This window comes from Puntigrus tetrazona, chromosome 7 (assembly GCF_018831695.1).
Source record: "Puntigrus tetrazona isolate hp1 chromosome 7, ASM1883169v1, whole genome shotgun sequence".
Classification (NCBI taxonomy): domain Eukaryota; kingdom Metazoa; phylum Chordata; class Actinopteri; order Cypriniformes; family Cyprinidae; genus Puntigrus; species Puntigrus tetrazona.
The window spans coordinates 33,308,176-33,328,286 of record NC_056705.1 but is presented as its reverse complement, the minus strand read 5'-3'; the positions used below and the strand labels follow the sequence as shown (position 1 = coordinate 33,328,286).

The 20,111-nt window shown below is 39.1% G+C and overlaps 1 protein-coding gene across 1 annotated transcript in view; it reads right to left on the bottom strand.

Moving 5' to 3' along the window:
* Positions 1–501: 501 nt before the first annotated feature.
* Positions 502–20,111, bottom strand: part of LOC122347987 (collagen alpha-1(XXV) chain-like) — a 43,879-nt gene continuing 24,269 nt past the window's right edge. The window contains exons 7-9 of the mRNA XM_043243222.1: positions 16,260–16,286; positions 10,243–10,287; positions 502–516 (exon numbers count right to left, since the gene is read on the bottom strand). Of these exons, the coding sequence (XP_043099157.1) occupies positions 502–516; positions 10,243–10,287; positions 16,260–16,286 (87 nt within the window). The remainder of the gene's footprint in view (positions 517–10,242; positions 10,288–16,259; positions 16,287–20,111) is intronic.

Sequence of the window (20,111 nt, the reverse complement as noted above, 5' to 3'; positions counted from 1 at the left end):
CAATTTACTAGGAAAAAGATTCAGATTTCATCTTGAGATATTCTACAAGCTCTCTAATAAATTGAAAACTGTTCCTTGTTCACAAAGCTGCTCACTACCATCTTGCCAAGAAAGCAGATGCTGAGTTCAAGTGAAATATTTCAACCTTTTCAAAGTTTTTTACTTTTTAAATGGCAGCTTTGAACATAACATTGTATTGTTCTGGGGGGTAGAGTTTTGGCAGAATATAATCCTACCCAATAACTAAAACTAGCTCCCCACCCCCAATATTTAGTCAGTGGTTAATGGAATTAGGCTATTAACAATAACAAATGATATATTGATTGTCAATTATTTAAAAAGAATTATTGGCCTGATAATGATTAACAGGCTAGTCTTAATACAACAAAGTCTATAGTTAAGAACTAACATCGTGAGAGCCTATAAATCCCAAAATTGCAAAAACAAACACTACAGAAAAACATGATTAGATAACTGAGGGGAATATTTACTCAATCCGCTTCACTCTCTGTCACCCTGTTGGAAAAAGAGAATTAAGTGAGTGGTAAATATTAAAATGTTATAAACTCAAACATTAAAGCATGCTTAAAACTCACAGCTTGGTAATATTACTTCTGGAGTTCATTCTTTTAGAACATGAGACCTGTGGACTCTAGTATTTTGCACCTACTCCGTGATATAATTCGATTTGAAATAACCCTTTACTCTCCCAGACATGGTGGCCTAATACATACCTGGAAAACACAATAAATCTTACCTGTACAAGGAATAACTGATGACGTGGAGTTGCTTCTGCTTATGTATCAGTCTGTGTGTCTCTCAACAGCTCACTTACGAATTACATTTCTCCCTACTAATAGTTTTAAAGACCAGGTACTGTGTGTTTGCTGTAAATAATTGCACAGTTTATAACCTTTAACCAATTAGGTTGGGATACAGCTCTGTGTTATAAGGATAACAAGTGATCAGAATTTTATGATTTTACAGTTTTTTCTGTAAACGTGATTTGACACATTTGTCTCAAACCAGGTCCCTTGTTCTCAAAACAGTTAACACGTGTGGTTCTCAAACAAATTCCATACCACCTGTAAAAACAATACACACAACCCTCACAAATGTTTTCACAATAGTTAATACAATCAACCAAAACTTTAAGATATTCTGGAAAAAAAAGATTTTACACAATCTGCAAAACATTCACACTCTCTCCAGTATTTCATTTATTTTTGCGCAGGCTGGAAATTATTTGGGTTTGGACATAAAAGATGAAATATGAGGCAGGATATTAAAGATTTTTAGCTTTTCCAGGTGTTCAAGTGTCTGGATCTGACTTAATAACTTAGAAGATAGCACCTTTGTTGAAACTGACAAGTGTTTTTTGTTGCAATGGTGTGTCCAATCAAAGGTGGTACGTGATTTCTGGCAGCCAATGTTGGTTTTTTAAATCACTAGTGTTTAAAAGAGAACAAACTGTTGGTTCATGTTCGGCTGGCGCATCTGTGAATTCCAGACAGTAAGACTTTGTGGATGGGTCAAGAGCCATGGTATCCAGGCTACACATCAGCATGCCACCAAAAAGGATTAACCACATTCAAAAAAGGATTAACTGGGGATGCAAGAGGAAGCTGTCTGAAAGTGAATTTTGTATCCAAATAACATAAAAACCACAGCTGCCCAACTCACTGCAGAATTAAATATGCACTTTCAACCTCCTGTTTCCACCAAAACTGTCCATTGGGGAGCTCCATAGGTAAATATACATGGCCGGGCTGCTATAGCCAAACATTCTGGAGGACCATGTGCATGAACATTGTACCAGAGTTGGTGGTGCTATGTATCAGATGATGATGCACCCAATACACTACAGTACAGACTGGCAATGGAGTGGTTTGATAGGAAGGAAAGAAATTATTGGTTTACTCTTTGGGGGTGTCTGGAGTGAAATGTGAAATGTTTTTCTCCTTACCAGCATAATAGCATAAAGTGACCTGACCACTATTCTATAAGATTGTATGGAGGAGCCAACGCACAGACACAGTGGAGGTGGGTGTCAGGCCTCTGAAAGGCTTTCTTTATTAACAAAACAATATACAAAAGAAAGTGTCCAGGGGAAAAAAGTGTCCAAAAATAAACAGGAGTAAACTCTGTCCTTTGTCGCAAGCAGCAGGAAGTGCAGGCCGGGTAGTTTTCCAGGGGAAGGGCTTAGGTATGGGGCGTGAGCCCCGGTGGCTACACGCGCTCCTCTCTGGGCCGGGCGCAGGGGCGCGGCTGCTTTCCGCGTAAGCTCCTTCGCTTCTTCCGGGCCGCAGTCAGAAGGGATAAACAGCCCAGCATTCTGCACCTGGCCAGCGGTACACGCGGTGCAGTGGCTCACCAGGACTATGGAGTCCGGCAGCACGCCATGGTGCCGGCGAAACTCTCACAGGCACCTTTCTGAGACCCACGAGGACACCAGCGTGCATGCACGTGGGAAGAGACCGGTCCTCGAGGAGAGGCGTATTCGCATTTAACGGCAGCGGTGACGCAGGTTCGGATTCACACGCCGCCAGACCTGTTCATCACTCACGCCTCCTTCTCTGTACACGCCCACTCTGTCGGGAGCCTGGTGAAGGGTCATGAATAGCGGACGTGGGTGATGATGACAATAAAGGGGAGGGTAGTCGACGATCACTATATATATATATATATATATAGTGCAAAGGGTGAAAAAAATCACACAACAAAGAGAGTTTCAAGCAACTAACCCGGAGGGTGGATTTATTGACAATAAAACAGAAGATACAGAAAATAAAGTCCCAATCATGTTGTCCTGGTAAGCAGGTAATCATGCTTGAGCCTTTGGCTTTCCTTGTGTGCTGCAGTGGGTCCGTAGGTTATGAGGAGTGTATGGATCGGTCGGTCACACACTGCTACCTGGTAGAGTAAGAAGACACAGACATTAGTCTCAGCTTCGATGTGGGAGAGAGATTTTTCCTGTGACGCTTTCTGCTGCTTTTTTCCTCCTGTTGCTGTTTCCTGCTGCAGCTACAGAGGTGAACGTACGTACTCTGGTCTTGCAAGGGGCCTCTGAGCCATTCTGGACCACTTCCCACCTTCTCAGGGTCAACGTTTCATCATATTGGTCTGCCCGGTTTTGGGGAGAACTGTCACGAATGAGGGGCCTGAGGCGTGTGGATCCACATGCAGGCTTTCTATTGGAAGAAAGGTGGCATGGTCATAGCAGGCAGGCGCCAAACAGGGCAAACAGATGTATAGGAGAAGCAGGCAATAAACAAAATCCAGAAACAGGCGACAGGGTCAGGTCAGGGCAGCAAACAATCACAGTATCCAAAGACAGACAGGGTCAAAATCAGGGAAACAAGAACTCTGGAAAACACAAGGAACTCTGAAAATGAACAACAGAACAGGCGAACACTAACCTGCAGGTGAGTGACCTGGTTACTAGAATTTATAGTCCTCAGACAGGAAGTTAGAAGCAGAGGGAGGAATGCAGATCACCCAGAGGTAAGGGCCTTTCTGCTGGTCTGGTGACAAGAACACATCAGAGAACTCTGAGCAAGAACTTATTGGGTGTCCTTATGCACACATGTGATGGGTAGGTATGTTCTACTTTCAAGTCCGTAAGTGCGAGGACATTGGGCCTGGACTAGGGTCATCGGGCTGCACTGCCGGAGTCAAGAAGGGAAGGTGAAGGGTTTTCATTCATTCACACCTCCTACTTCTGATGTGTCTGCTGGGGTCTCTGAGCAACTATACAGCCTGCCAGCCAAGTTTCCATGGGCAGCGCTGGACCCTTCAGTGGACATAGGCCTGCCTTGCACTGGAGGGAACTGCAGGCCTGATTCCATTGGTCGCGAAGGTGCTCCTCTGGCACTGCCAAGGTTCTGGACCATTTTTCTCTCCTTGTGGTACTTTTCCTGCCTTTGATGAGCGCTGCATGCTGACAAATCAACCTGTGGAGGCGGCCAGGTGTTCCTGCAAGAGCCCAGGGCGCCTGATGAGTAATTCGGACACTGTCACACAATATACAGATATAGAGATATATATATATATATATATATATATATATATATATATATATATATATATATATATATATACACACACACAATATTAGTGTGACACAATTCTAAAATTTTTGGCTCTATACAACACCACAATGAATTTGAAATTAAATTAAAAAAAGCATGCTTTATCGTCAGACTGTCAGTTTTAATTTGAGGGTATTTACATACAAATCAGGTGAACAATGTAGGAATTAGCAACAGTTTGCATATGTGCTTTCCACTTGTTAAGTAATGGGACAATTGGCTTTCAGCTGTTCCATGGCCAGGTGTGTGTTATTCCCTCATTATCCCAATTATGATGACCAGATAAAAGGTCCAGAGTTAATTTCAAGTGTTCTATTTGCATTTGAATCTGTTGTTGCTGTCAACTCTCAAGATGAGACCCAAAGATCTGTCACTATCAGTGAAGCAAGCATCATTAGGCTGAAAACCAAACGAACCCATCAGAGAGATAAATATTAGGTATGGCCACAAAACATGAAAACATGAAACATTCTTAAAAAGAAGGAACACACACGGGAGCTCAGCAACACCAAAAGACCAGAAAGACCACGGAAAAACAACTGTGTTGGTCCTCAAAAACAGGAAGGTCAGATTAGAGCTTACCAAACAACATCTAAAAAGCCTTGATAGTTCTGGAACAACATCCTGGACAGATGAGACCAAGATCAACTTGGTCAGCCAGAGTGATGGGAAGAGAAAAGTATTGAGAAGTAAAGGAACTTCTATATGATCCTAAGCATACCACCTCATCAGTGAAGCATGGTGGTGATAGTGTCATGGCGCGGGCATGTATGGCTGCCAATGGAACTGGGGTTCTTTGTAATTATTGATGATGGGACTGCTGACAAAAGCAGCAGGATTAATTCTGAAGTGTTTTGGGCAATATTTTAGTGACACGTTTCTAAAAGCAGTTTTGCAGGAGACAGAAAAGACAGAAGAAGGCATAGCCTATATATTCTCTTTATTTTGCAAAAGCACCAGATTTTGCTGTTATTGTGCACCTAACATTTATGAATGATGTATAACATGTATTTAGTGTGACAAAAATCTTAAGTGTCTTTCACAATGATATATATAAAAAAACAAAAACAGGTGAACTGTGGGGCCTGGTCAGACACTATGTTCTCTGGTATGCCATTGACTCTGAATATGTTTCTCCACAGCAGTGGGCAGCCCTTAAACACTGTTAATCTTGAAAGCAATCCACAGTTGTATAGTAATTAAAGTAAAGTAGGCTGGGGCAAAGTCTATAGGCAAGTGTGAACAAAATGTATCATGAATCAAAAGTCATTGTTCACTGAATTTCAGGTTGTCCAGAATTTAGCGAGGTGTGGACATATTGTAAAGTCCAATTGGCAAGGGCTTGAATAACATATTGTTGATTGGGTGGACATTCCAGTGGTAGTGAATCATCCTGTAAGTCTTGATGGATCTCTACCATGATATCCCAACTGATCTACTGATCTGACTACAGACGGCAGTGAAATAGATATGACAAGCTGTTAATTTGAAAGGGCTGAACTGCTCCTTCAAGCCAGTGACTTCACTTCTGTAGTGCAGCCTTCACTGTTGGCCATGTTTATAAATCTTACATTAATGAAGAAACCATCAACATTGTTCTAGTGAGCCATTAAACTTGTCAGGTAATGAAAGCCTTACCAAGGAGCTTTGATAAGTGGATGTATTGTGTGCACCATCTGTACTTGACATCCACCGAGCAGCTCATGAAGCTGAGAGACAATTTTGGCAAAGTATTTAACAGTGGTGAAGTACAAGTAATGAACACTTCCAGGAGGTAGGCTTGTCACTGTCAAAGTCTACAATCAAGAGAAGACTCTAAAAACATGTAATCATAGCAAAATCATGTAATAAAAACAGAACTACTACTGAAATACAATCTTTGGATGGCTGAATTTATGATCAACCTGTACCAGAATGATTGGAAGAAAAAGTATGGAGGCATGGGACAGCTCATGGTCCAAAGTATAAAACATGTAGCACTGCCACATAAGGGGGTGACTTATTTATAACATTGTTGATTGTCACTGTTGATCATTAAATTAATTGTCACCTCACTTTCTGTGTTGTTGCACCTCGGCGGTGTGTGTGGCTTCCTTGAATGATATAAGCCAGCGAGATTTCGGAGACTTGTGCAATGCCATGTGATCATAACAAGGTTTGTACTCCCGCGTCCTAAATCACGGAGAAACATCATCTGTGAAGTATGGAGGAGCAATGTGTGATGCCATGTGCTTTGCACAGCTTCCATTGGCACTAGGCTACTGGTCTTTATTGATGGCGTGACAGAGGACAGAAGCAGTGGAATACTTCACCGAAGTGTATAGGAATATACTCTCTGCCTAGATTTAGTCAAATGGAGCAAAGTTGATTGGGGGCACTTCAAATGGATGATTACCCAAATCATACAGCAATATCCAGGAGTTTTTCAGTCAACCTTGATTGAGCATGCATTTCACATACTGAGACTAAATTAAATGCTGGAAGACCCACAAAAACAACACTTGAAGTCAACTACAGGCAAAGCGTCACAAAGGAGAAAACCCATCCATGGTTTAATTTATTGCCTTTAACTTAATGCATATATTGCCTGTGAAGAATGCTCTACAAAATATTTTTAAAAATTAAATTTTATTTATTATTTAATTAATTTAATTATTTATTTACTTAATATATTTCAGCCCCTGAATATGGGGCAGGGGCTGTGTATAAAAATGGTTGGTCCTAAGCATTTTATTTTTTCAACCCCTTGAATTGAAAAGTCTGCTCTTTCATGTCATCTTGATTGTTTTATTTTTAATTCTGTTCTGGTGGCATACAATGCTGAAATTATGAAAATTGTGCCAGTGTCATGTATCCATCACAATTCTGTAAAACAGTGGTTCTCAAAAGGGGCTACGTGAGACTCACCCGAGGGGCACGCAAAACAAAATGCTGAGGTTTGCCAGTCATTTCATTCTACACTAACTTAAAGTAACATTAAAATCAATCAAAACCAAAATGCCGCTTCTAATATAAAAACAGGAAAATTTAAACCGTCGTAAACGGTCAAATGACATCAAATTACCTCATCTTTTGAAGTCAAAAATAACTGCAGCAACACAATACATATAATAGGATGCTGCTAAATATGCTGCATTAGCAAATTGCACTGATGTTTATTATATCTGTAAAGTACATTTCAGTTAATAGCATAAAGAACAAATGTTGACAGACTACACTGAGATCGATTTAAGAAACCTTTGTAGATATAGAAACAGACTCAGTGTGATTTATTGTTCCTGTCAGTCAGTCGCTATGTTGTGACGACAGACTGGGGTCTTGCATTGAGCCCTTCTGCTGTCACCCAACTTGGTCTCTCATATGCTAACAGAGGATCGGCAGCTGACACATTGAGGATCAGAGGGCTACAGTGATTGCTGGGGCTACAGTGATCCAACCCCGCAGACCACTTATTACTCTCGCAGTACATGTCCTGTCCAATTGCCGAGCGATGTAGGGGCCATCTCACGCGGTCCAATTCACCTGGCGCGCTTCTTCTGGCCCTGCACAAGATTTCTGCACAGACTCCTCAGTTATCTCATTCTAGCTCAGTCAGCTAGAATGTTGTGCACAGGGATTTGGTGCTTCAGCACCTCATCCAGTTGAAGCTTCAGATCAACTGGGAAAAGAACAATCTCTTCCCCTACAGTGGACCTCTTTTCAGCCTACAGCTAGACTCCTGTGAGTATGACAGCGTGTCTTGCAGAAGCAGAATCAGTGCTAACTTGTCTGAGTTCATTCAGAGGCAAGACAGCGGTTCCACTGATACTTTTCAGAGGCTCCTGGGGCATATGGCTTCTGCAACTGTGTGCTATACGTATTCGGGGAGTTCTCTCATGACAACTCATCTTTCCCGGAGAATGGCGACTCCACCTCGAGACGATCCAGCTGATTTGGGAGTCGATTCGGAGAGGCTCAGGCTCGACCTGTTTACCTCACAAATCCTCCCATTGCCGGGCTGTTTTATTCCCTAACCGAGGCTCCCCTCAGCATGGACACGCTGGCACACAGCTGGCCTCTGGCCCTATGCAAATATGTGTTTCCCTCAGTGAACCTGATTGCACAGACACTGTTTCTTCCCATGTGTTGGGTAATAGGTAATTGGCTGGAAGAACTGGCCGTGTCACGCTTGCTGCACCATTCCCCCTCACCCGGGATCCGAGTGCTGTTTTCCCCTCCAGTAAGTTCTCTGGTTGGCGAACACTGGTTGGACTTCCTCCGACACCCCCGGCAGTCAGACTGGGTGGAGCAGTCTGATGCCAGGCCCAGTAGTGGGGTTGCTTGCCTGATTCCAGTCATCCCCTGTACTGGGCTAGGTGCTCTATATAGCCAATTCTCCATGGAGATCCTATATGTGTATTTTTCCACAGTAAGGTTTCCTCTTGTAAACCAGTGTCTTCCCTTGAAAGAGTCTTCTGTCTGTCTCTGCTGCCAGTTGTTCCTCTCCATTCTGGGAGAGGTAAGTCTGCCACAGAGGTAAGTTGTATGCTTACTGCCCCAGGTCTGTACATGCTAGCTTCCACATGTCACCCCCCCTTGTTCAGGATGTGGTCTCTGCAGTGTCCTTCTCAGGAAGTCCGCTTCCCCATTGTTCTGCCACCTGTCAACAAATTGAAGAGGTTAGCACCCTCTTGGAAGGTTGGAAGTGCTTCCTGTTAGAATTCTTCTAATTCAGGAAGAGTGGGCTGGCTTCTCCAGTAGTCATGTACTCACCTCTAGTCCCTGGTGGGTGCCAAGGACAGTGTATTGCTCTGGGGCGATGGGATGGTTACAACATCTGCATGGCATTAGTCTGGCACGTGCTGCTTGCCAACTGTTGCAGTGCGATTGGGTATTAATGAGTTCAGGTTGTGGCGTTTTCCATTGGACCCCAGTCTATCATCACGACATAACTTGTAGTGACTGACAGACAGGAAACATCTTGGTTATGTATGTAACCCTTATTCTCTGATGGAGGGAACAGAGACGTTATGTCCCCTTGCTACAACCTCGAACCATGAGAGCTGAGACTCAAAAAAAGGATGTTTTTTTTCTTTCTTTTAATAAAACTCTGTATGACATGAAATTGATCTTGTGATGTAATAAATCTACAAACTGTAACACCAGAAATTCCATCTAATCCTGGTGTGTACCCATATCTCCCTATAAATAACAACACAATGTGGCCTATTCAGTGCACAACTCTATGAATGCAAACATCCACATCTATAGTCATAAGCCATTAAATAAACAAATAAAATCTCATACTTATGAGCTGGTCTGGTCTCGAATCAGGTAGTGTTATCTTGAACTTTTAGACTTTTCATGATATTCAGTATATATCTTTTTATATATGTATACATGCCCTTTTTGACTTATTTGCCACCATATTAATTAAAATTGATCATGCAAGAATCACTGAATCACATTTATGAAACACATATTCTTCATATTTAAAAAGACATTTTGAATGTATTCAAAGAAAGCAATTTTTACTACTAAAGATGTGCCACAAAATTCTTTCTTATTGTTTTTATACACAAAATTCAATTCAAAAATGTTCTATAAAAGTCGTTTAGAGTGACAGCTGCTCCTGATGTACATTGATTTTTTTCTTTTCCCTTTTCTTTAATTTTAATGTCTGATTTTGTTGACAAAAAGTGGGGACAAAACTTTGAAACCTTAGGAAACATGCATGTGTCAATGAAAAAACAAGCTTGTTTTAATATGAGATAATATTATTAAGTGTTGCTTTTGATAAAGCAATCTAACAAACTTTTTGATAAAAAAACTAACAACATTTTTTCTCTATTTTATAGCATATAAACCCCTCTCTGTAAACACAATGTCAGGTTGCAGTGAGAGGATAATAAGTGTTATATATTTGATTTAATTATGATAAAATAAAACTGAAGGGCATTATTGTGCAAAATACATTGTTGATACCAAACAACATTACAATTAAAAATATTTACATTTTTAAACCTAATAGTCATTGCCATTGCTGGAGATGTTTTGTCACAGGTCATAAGAACCAGTGTCCTATAATTTAAAGTGGCTAAAGGCAAAAACAGGAAATTTACAGTGTTTTAAAAGCCATACGAATTTAAAGTGAAGATATCTGTTATCTTACCTTCATTCCATCGATACCTGAAATACCAGGTGGCCCAACAGAACCCTAGAAGTGAAAATTACATACTGTCATTAGATATATTCAAAATAAATTAGATAAAGATGGATATATATAAGTTTTAATGGTCTATAAAATTCTTGAAAATGATTTTAATGAACTATAAGCAGCTGTAAAATAGTTACATTAAACTACATGCACTACATGTACCATTACAAAAAATTTAACAAGACATATCAATGTCTATCCAAACGCCTTCATCAGTTTCCAAACAGGAAGTATCTCTGGCAAATATATCCACAAAAGTCACATGATCAACAGACCTATAGAGGTCATATGACTACAAGATTAAGTGTGTGACAACTGCCAGAGTGAGTGGTGTTACTTCACCCAGATCTCTCCTTACAGCGACGTGGCACTGTTTCGAGCACAGCATCATAGGAGTGGGACAGATTATGTCTCACAACCCCTCCCCTATTCAAAGAGAGTCGCTCCACTTTTACACGAATCGCTTCCTTTAAGCCTCTTTCAAACCACCTCTCTTCTCTAACCAGAATTCTCACCTTATGGTCTTGAAAACTGTGTTTCTTTTGTAGTAGATGCAAAAATGATGCTGTGCAATGTGTCAATAAAGTGGCTGTTTTTTCTCTCCTATATGTATTCTCCTACGGTATATGTCTTTACTCACTCTTATAACACAGTCCAGAAATATTTTTTTTGTCCCACATCTCTTCTTTAGTGAACTTGATGTATATGTCCTCTGAATTAATGTGCTCAGAAAAGACATCGATCTCCTTTCTCTTAATCTTTGCCAAATCTGAACCAGTGGCTTGAACCTCCTCATTGTAGTCAAAGCTTTTCTTTATAACAATATCTTCTGGACTCAGTGGTGTTCTCTTAGCCTGATCTCCTGTTTATACGTAGGTATGGATATGTAACATTTACAAGCATAAAACATACATTACATATCAGTGCAATTTTAGCATTTTATATATATAAAAAAAGAAGCAATTTAGATTTTTAGACCCCTTAATTTAACCCCAAACCTAAACCTACCTTATATAAAAGAAAATAAAATATATGCAGAAAAATAAATAACCATTTTCGTAGCAACATAGCATTTAAAAAAAAAAAAAAAAACAATTCTCACTAATCCCACTCTTATCTTTACACCTAAACATAACTATCTCTGTACAGTATGAGAAAAACATGACAGATAAATGCAATTGCAATAATTTTTATTGCATAAATGTTAAAAGCTGTACCAAAAGTAACCCAAATGACGATGTTTTGCAGCCACAGTCCTCTCTGGCGGAATATTGTTGGTTTGTGTAAGGTGCAGAGCAGAATTTATATTCTTAATCGCTGAAAATATTATCCAGATTATTTTCCCGATCCTCTCTCCTAAACTCGTGAAGACGCTGCGTGCATTATTCGAATACGCCTAAGCAGATACGAGGCTTATAGCAATCTGTGATGAATGCAGACGAGAACCAATTAGCCTTTGAGTATCCTGCCGTAAAGCCCATTGTTTGAAGCGGCAACATTTGAATTTGTTCTGAATGCGTATAAATTCAGGCTTTACTGTTTATGGTCACTAATCTCTTTGGGTCTGTTTCTCTCAGTTGTATGGATTCGAAAGATTTGGATTAGAGCACACTAATAAAATTTAGCAATTTTGCAATTATGGTTTCATTTGCAATTATGTTATGTGTTTTTGGTGTATTTTATTGTTCTATTGTCAGTTACAGCATGTCAGAGAAAACGCTTTTTGTGGCCCTTGGCACGTAAGTTAGACATTAAATGGCAAGTAATGATTAAACTATTGCAGAAATGTTGTTCATTTTAAAGGTTTAAAATGAAGTCTTGTTTAACATTATAAAGGTCTATTTTTGTATAAAGTTTAATAATGCAGCTGCAAACAAGGTAATTGATATGACAACTAAAAACAACAAAAATAATCAATTTAATGCAGTGATTTCAATATTAAGGATCCATTTTTAGGTGTAGTCAATACGTACATTTTTAATTTAAATAAAAGTTTTAACATTTAAATAAACATTGTCAAGATATGTCAGATTTGGACATTTTAGTGCCTGTAAAAACGTAAGTAAATTTATGTTTTATAGAACAACATGCATAAAATGTATATAAATTTTCATGAGAACACTAATTCTAATTTGTGGTCCTGACTCAATCTCTTCTTTACAATTTCAGTCACCTGGGCTATCAGCATTTATTCTAAGGAAATTTATTCTATTAGCAGGTGAAAGCCGCATCAGAAGGAGTAGACTTTTCTGCTTCCTCATATTCTGCAGGCACAACTTTTGCAAGTATCGCAAAAGACTCCTGCCCACTGCTGTAAGGAATAATTGAGAGTATGAATATTAAAAATACATTTAGAACATGATTTGTGTGTGTGCTTGTGTTTGTTCGTTTTTACTGTTCTTTGTAAAGAGAAAGAAATATGTTGACTTGCATCTTGAACTCATGCACAATTAAAAGTGTCAAAGCAATGTGTTTATTATTCAAATTTCGTTTTGAATTTGGAATCATTTAAACCCGATACTTTGTTTATTAAAAGTAACAAACCACTAAGCTTTTTAGGTGACTGACGGATGGCGAGTGTGCTTCAGTTAATATGAAGTTCACGCGCTTACCTCAGCAAAAACTTCACTTTTTCAATTATTATTTTTGATCGCAAATGCAAATATGTTCTAGACGCAGGCTGTATCCTCGGGAAGCGATTCTGACAGACTGCTGTAATAAGGTCACATACACAAAAAAATAGCTGTTTACATTGGGTCCTCAGGACATGAGTCAGCCAAGGCACACCCACATACGAGGCACACCCAAATGAGGCCCTGAGGTGAGCACAGTCATTAACACAGCAGTGTTTCATCGCCCAAATGTCATGCTGACAGCTCAAACAAACAGCATTAATGATGTTACTTTGGAAAACACTGGCAGCTACCTAATGTCAAGTTAAAGTACATCAGCTAAGTCTGGTATTCCAAAAAATACATGTGCACTACATTAAAAAAAAAAAAAAAAAAAAAAAAAAAACACATGCTTTTTCCATAAAGAGTATGGAGTTACAAATGAGTGTGTATGTGTGTATGCAGAGACCGTACAGAAGCCCTAGTTTTTTTTATTTTTTATTCTTGTCTTTAAATAATGGTGAAAGGTCGCTCCACAGAAGAAGAGATTCGTGATGAGATAATGAAGTCTTACCACACCTCTGATGCCCCCCAAGGCTTAATAATCAGGTCATTTAAATTCTCTTTTGTTGTAATTTGTCCACAGATGGATGTTCAGAACTGTGCTTGGCAAATCCATTATTTGTGATGTTTCAGGCTTGTGATTCTGTTGCTTATCTAAAAACAGAAAACCCCGAGGAGGTGTAGAAGTGTCATTTCTCACTGCTGCTGGGCTTGATTTTGGTGTGGAATAGCAAATAGTTTAAACCATTTCCATAAGTTTATGTTTTATAATGTAAGAAACTCCCACAAAAATGTATTTGCTTCATCTCAGATTAAATAAAAGCGAAAAATATACATCATCAGTTCATAGTCATACAGTTCATGCTGTTTTTGAACCCTGTAGAGCATCGGCATGCTGTTTGTGGCCTCCATGGACTTCTCGACAAAATATTTAAGAGCCCCAGTGCAACTGACCCGAGCATATTTGTGTCTGCATTGAGGGGAGCTTCAAAGGTTTCTGCAAGGCTCCAGACCAAAAGAAAAAAAAAAGTAAAGAACCATTGGCTCCTATAAGAAACTTGGGCGCCACATACTTCTTTTAGGTACCACAGAATGTATTATTTCATTTTATTTTATTATTAATATTTTTTGTTTATGCCTCATCTTTATTTTAATCCATCTTGTGGATGACCTGCGAAAATAAGGTCCACTTGAAGTGGGAACAAAATGTCTTTTCAACTTGAAATATAGTCACAAAGACCTGTTCATCATTAAACAGTCTGTGGTGAAACTTTTTCATCAGTGAATCTTCTCCATCTGATTAAAGATAACAATGGAGAACGACAATGATGTGTCGGAACGAGATCTTGGCACATCCCCTGCTTGGTCTGTGCCCATGCCTTAGGATCATTCTGGCACATCTACGTGGAAAACACCTACCACTGGGGTTTTAAGAAACATGTCTCCTCCAAACAGAAAACACTGCGATATAAATCAACAGAGGGAGTCAAATCACAGCCCTTAAAGAAGCGTGCTTCTTCTATGGGGCAGCCAACATCTTGTATCAATTCAGGTAATGCATGCAAGAATGCTTATTGCCTGATGTTTTTCCTCTGAAGTGCATATGCACACACTGCAATGGTGGAGTGCTCCCAAATATGCATTTCCCACAGTGAAGATCATGGGCAAAATGAGAAAGGAGAGAGAGTCGGATCTTTCATACCACTTTTCCCAGCCTGTGTCCTTTCTCTTCATTATTGAAAGGTGGGTTCTGGCATGAAAAAGATAAGTTCAACACTGGCCCTAAAAAACTTGCTGGTCTTGAATAGAGCTGGGGAGCAGTGCAGCTTTAAACAATGTGATGACATTGCATGATATTTCTGTATATGCCTAGATGGCAATCACATGTCTTCTAACTGTATGTGGCTGCTAGCATATCACTCTCCTACTAATCAGGGTCTGCAAAACAGCAAGGCAAGGTCTTTTATATAGCACATTTCATACACAATGGTCATTCAAAGTGCTTTACATAAAAGAAAAAACACTGATAAAAGTAACAGGAAGCCAGTGTAAGGACCTGAAGACTGGTGTGATATGCTCAAATTATTCTACTTCTAGTCAACATGCTGGCAGCAGTGTTCTGGATGAGCTGCAGCTGTCTAATAGTCTTCTTGGGAAGGCCGGTAAGAAGACCATTACAATTTCTGAGAGGCACATGAAGGGTGAACTCCCCCCTCACACTGCATTACATTAATGCAGTCAGCTAATTTATGAGAATTCTCTCAAGACAATGGATTTACTCATGCTGGTTTCAGTATAGCAAAACAGGAAATGCAATATCTATTACTTACAGATTTGGGGAATACAAATACATGCCAGCTCCACTAGGAGTATGGCATCCTCATGGTTATGAGCGAAGAGGGCATTCGAGACAGTTGCGTAGTGGCAGTGGTGCTCTTTAAATAATGTTTCCAGGTTTTAGAATCTTGTCTTCACTTCCATAATATTCCTGCGTGTGTGTGAGCAGATCAATCACTGGCTATACACCAGTGCCTCTGAAGGTGTAAAGGAAGTGGAAGGACCAACAGGGACCAACAGACTTGGCACCCCTGGGACCACAGGGACTTGGGACTGCTGCAAACATGATGGGCCTTATTTTATGGCCTGAGGTGCAGACTTTTAGCTCAGTTTTGTACAGACGTCACAAACCGGAAACTGGACATAGTGGTGTATTCGTTAAAAATTTAAATAAAAAAATATACAAATTTTTCAGTTTCACACACAAACCTATTGTTTCGTGTCTTAGGACATCAATGTATCACCAGGAGCCACAGGGTTTTACATTTGGTTTTGTCTGGGCATGTTTTTCACTCTCTCGACTGTACCCACTGACTTGCATTATATGACTGACAGACTGCAACAGTTTGAGTTAAAAATCATTGTTTGTGTTCTACTGAAGAAACAAAGTCACCTACATCTTGGATACCCTGGGGTAGCACCAAATCGGGTGAACTATCTATTTAACAATTTTAAGGAAATGTTTTATAATGTAATTTTTATATTTAACATTTTTATGGAAACCATGAAACTTTTTTAATTCTTTGATGAATATAAGTTCAAAAGAACAGCATTTAGTTTAAGTAGAATGTTTTGTAACAATCCACAGGTCTTTATAGTCACTTCCGATCAATGTATCCTTGCTAAAAATTAAAAGTATTAATTTCTTTCAAATAGATAAATAAAAATTGTTTTCTATCTTTTAAGCAGAAACAGGTTTCCATGATTAGTGAAATGTTGATTACTTTAACTGTACAGTACCTTCTGTCCTGGAGGGCCCTCAGGTCCCTGAAAGGAGAATAATAAAAAAAAGTTAGAATGTACCTAAATAAACCAGAAGTAAACTAAACCAGACCAAAGCAGCAGAGCACTGTGATGTGCTTTACCACTTTCTGCCAAATAACTAGTGTTACTGTATTTTTTGGTTTAAAACAATAATGATAACAATAAAAAAGTATATAAAATACCAAGCCACAATATAATTTTCCAGTATATTAAACAAAAGAAGCAAAAGAAAGTAGCAAGCCTTAAATCGAAGTCCAAAAATAAAAGCCATTTCATTGCCTGATTGGTTTAAGAATAGAAAATTGTTGTTTCTGTTGTTGATTGGCAGGCAAACAAACCAGTAAAAATATATTTTTTATCCTCCTTTGCTCATAGAGAGATTGCACATGGCACTGGATATAGAAATACCTTATCTCCTTCAGGCTGTTTATTAGGATTATGCTTTAATATTGAAAACTAAGCAATGATTAAATCTTAATCATTGGTTAAATTTATTATTATACTAGATAAAACGTCTGCCTATATATATATATATATATATATATATATATATATATATATATATATATATATATATATATATATATATATATATATATAGTCTTTTCTCTTTATGTGTGAAACGTAATGTAGAAAATTTCATATTTCAAAATTTTGTAATACATGGCTTTATATTCTTTCATTTATACATTTTATGTAGTATTATATAAATGTTGTATATTTGTTTATTATTGCATTTTTTTTTATTATTGTGTAGAGATGTTAAACATAACAAATAATGAAAAGATTTACCACCTGATTAGCACAACAAAGCTTTGTATATTAAATTGCAAAATAATAATCACAACAAAGCATTGCCATGGCAGATATATTTAACTGTTATGCAAATAAGCATCACATCAGGTCATAAAAACATGAATAATATGAAGCCTAGATTTGCCCTCAGATACTTGGCAATGTGACAGGTGTTGAATAGAGGCACAAAAGCACATTACAGGGCTCTGCTCTGAGCTGTGAAAGGGCACCATGCCTCCTTGCTCTCCTAGCATAAACAAAGCCAAAACACATGCTTATCTGGCTTAGCAGTAAGGGTGCTTGGCTTGCTACAGCAGTGCTCACTGCACCAGATCCAAAAGCTCCTTTGATTATCCCTCTTTCGAGCAGAACTGTGCAACCTGTTGGCAGGTCTTTATTGGTGTGCCTGTTCTACCTTTTGGTAAATCAGAACTACACAAAAATAAAGTTTATCCACTAATGGCTGTTAAGAAATAGTTGATTTTTTTTTCAGAATGCTTGTAACTTTAATTGAAAAAAAGTGCATTGCATTAACAGCACTTGTGTTTTAGGGGCTGAGATTTCACACACATTTTTATTATTCCATTTCAATAATCTATATATATCTTTCAGACTTCACTTCACTTTAATTCATTTGATTTTGCTTTACAAAATTACAAAATCATTAATCGTTAAAATTCATCAGAATATTCAACATTGCACAGAAAGTACAGGAATAGCGTTAGATGTCACGCAACGTGGTTGTATTAAAGATGTATGGCGAAGAAGTAAACATAAAAATCATTTAATTCAGGATTAACAGTAATCCACGACAAAGGAATACAATAAACTCATGACATATAAAGACCAGGAAAACAAAGATAATTAATTAACACTGGTGGTAACGATGAAAATAATTAACTAAATGAGAGCAAGAAAAACCAAATAAGGAAACACAGGAACTGAACGGGAAACAAGCGAATGAAACAAACACACACAGAGTCTGTGACATTACTACCCCTTATAACACTACAATATCCAACAGGAATTGTGGGTAGGTGCCCTAGAGGCCATAGCAGATCAGGAGTCTCAGGAGGCCATCCTGTTTCAGGACTCTCAGGGAGCCATAGTGGATCAGTAGTCTCAGGGGATCATAGCGGTTCAGGACTCTCTGGGCCATGCTCGGGGAGCCATGGCAAAGTACAGATATCAGGGAGCAATGGCAGAGCACTGAGCTCAAGGACCACCACTTTAGCCCATAAGCCCACCCATCCCTGCCTCCCCAAATGTTCTCTGGGAAGTTCCGTGAACCAGGGCTCTGGAGGCCACTCTGGAGGAGCAGGCTCTGGTGGCAAAGGTTGGCACAGGAGGGTGCTCAGGAGAAGTGTGAAGCTGGCTGGGACCAGTGGAGGCTCAGAAGACTTGGTTAAGGTGGACGGGACCAGCTGAGGCGCACAAGACAAAGGGGAGCTGGACGGGACCAGCTGAGTCACAAGAGTGAAGAGCCGTGAAGTCAAGGGGAATTGCCTCCTGGGACAGGTTCAGGGCATGAAGGTTGCACTGGAGGCATGGTCACTTCAGGGTGCACTGGAAGCATGGTCCGTGTAATGTCCTTTTGGCTTGCCATAGGGACCACGGGTAGGCTTTATTGGCCTGCAAATGGTGGCAGGTGCCATAAGGAATTAAGGAAACACAGGAACTGAACGAGAAACAGGAGAACTAAAAACAAAAACACAAAGAGTCTATGACACTAGAGTATCTATGCTTTATCTCCATCTACTGTTAGTTACTCAGGTGGTGCAAGCAGATGTTGACAAAGACTAAAGCAACAAGAAGAGCTGAGACATATAAAACAACAACAGATTTTCAAAAATACACTAAATAATAAGTACATATTATAATTATCAGGGCCAGTATATATATGTAAACAAAGTTGGTTGCCTTTTGACACTGCACAGTATTGTAATTGCACTGTAATCTAAACACAGGCTTATATTAACTAAACTGTTTAATTTTACCACAAAATGCAAAATGTAAATGGCATTTTTTCTAATAATACATTTATCTATTTAATAATGCATATAATCTCCTTTTGGTGGATCCCTGTTTTCTGTCTATATTTCCTGTTCTTTCTCTCCTCAGTTGTGGAGGCTATGCGGCCTTTTGTGTAAATTTATGACTTTAGTATTCCTAGCTAACTTACATAATTTTCCATGAAATGTTTCTCATGCAGAGATATGTTGTGTGTGCAGCACATGTCTGTGTGACAGCCTGCAGTTTTTCCATGTGATGAGGGAATATTACTGTATCTACTGGTTTTCTGATTTAGGTATGATTACATGTGTCCATATGTCCAGTTTACACTGTAATGATGCTTGGAATCTTGTGCTACACCACAAATCAGTCTGTTTTGAAATAAAAATTAAATGCTGAGAGATGCTGAGAGATAAGCAGATGTCTGTGTAAAAGATCATATATGGTGTTAAAAATAAAGGATTCAGCGGATAATAAGCAATTCTGTTTTTATTTAAGCTTCATTAGATAAGAGGCGAGTTCAAAACATTCTCTTGAGTTTTTTGCTGTCAGGGACTATAGTGGAAACACTGCAATTCAATACATATATTTTTAAATGAAAATTTAAATATATAATTTAGGGTGTCACACCAAAGGGAACACTTTAGTGGTTCTAAATAAATTAATTATTGAAATGATTCTGAAACAAAATGTACAATTGTCTCATGACCAGACATGGATTCAGTGGAGGCATCCAATCTACAGAACTTTCTGTCCAGCAGTAATGGTCATATGGACCATCAAGAGGAACAGGTGCTGGCTATGGGACAAGCGGTAGCTCTGGTAGCCGAGTGTCCAAGCTCATCACCCAGTTACAACTGTTGAGATCGCCCACTTCACCACCCATGCTGCCCATTTTCCCTAAGACCAACAATCAATATACCCCAGCCTGAACCTCGCCTACCTACGCCAGAGAGGCATGGTGGTAAGCAAATATGTGTAGAGCCTTTCTAACAGAGTGACGTCACTGAGGATTCAAAC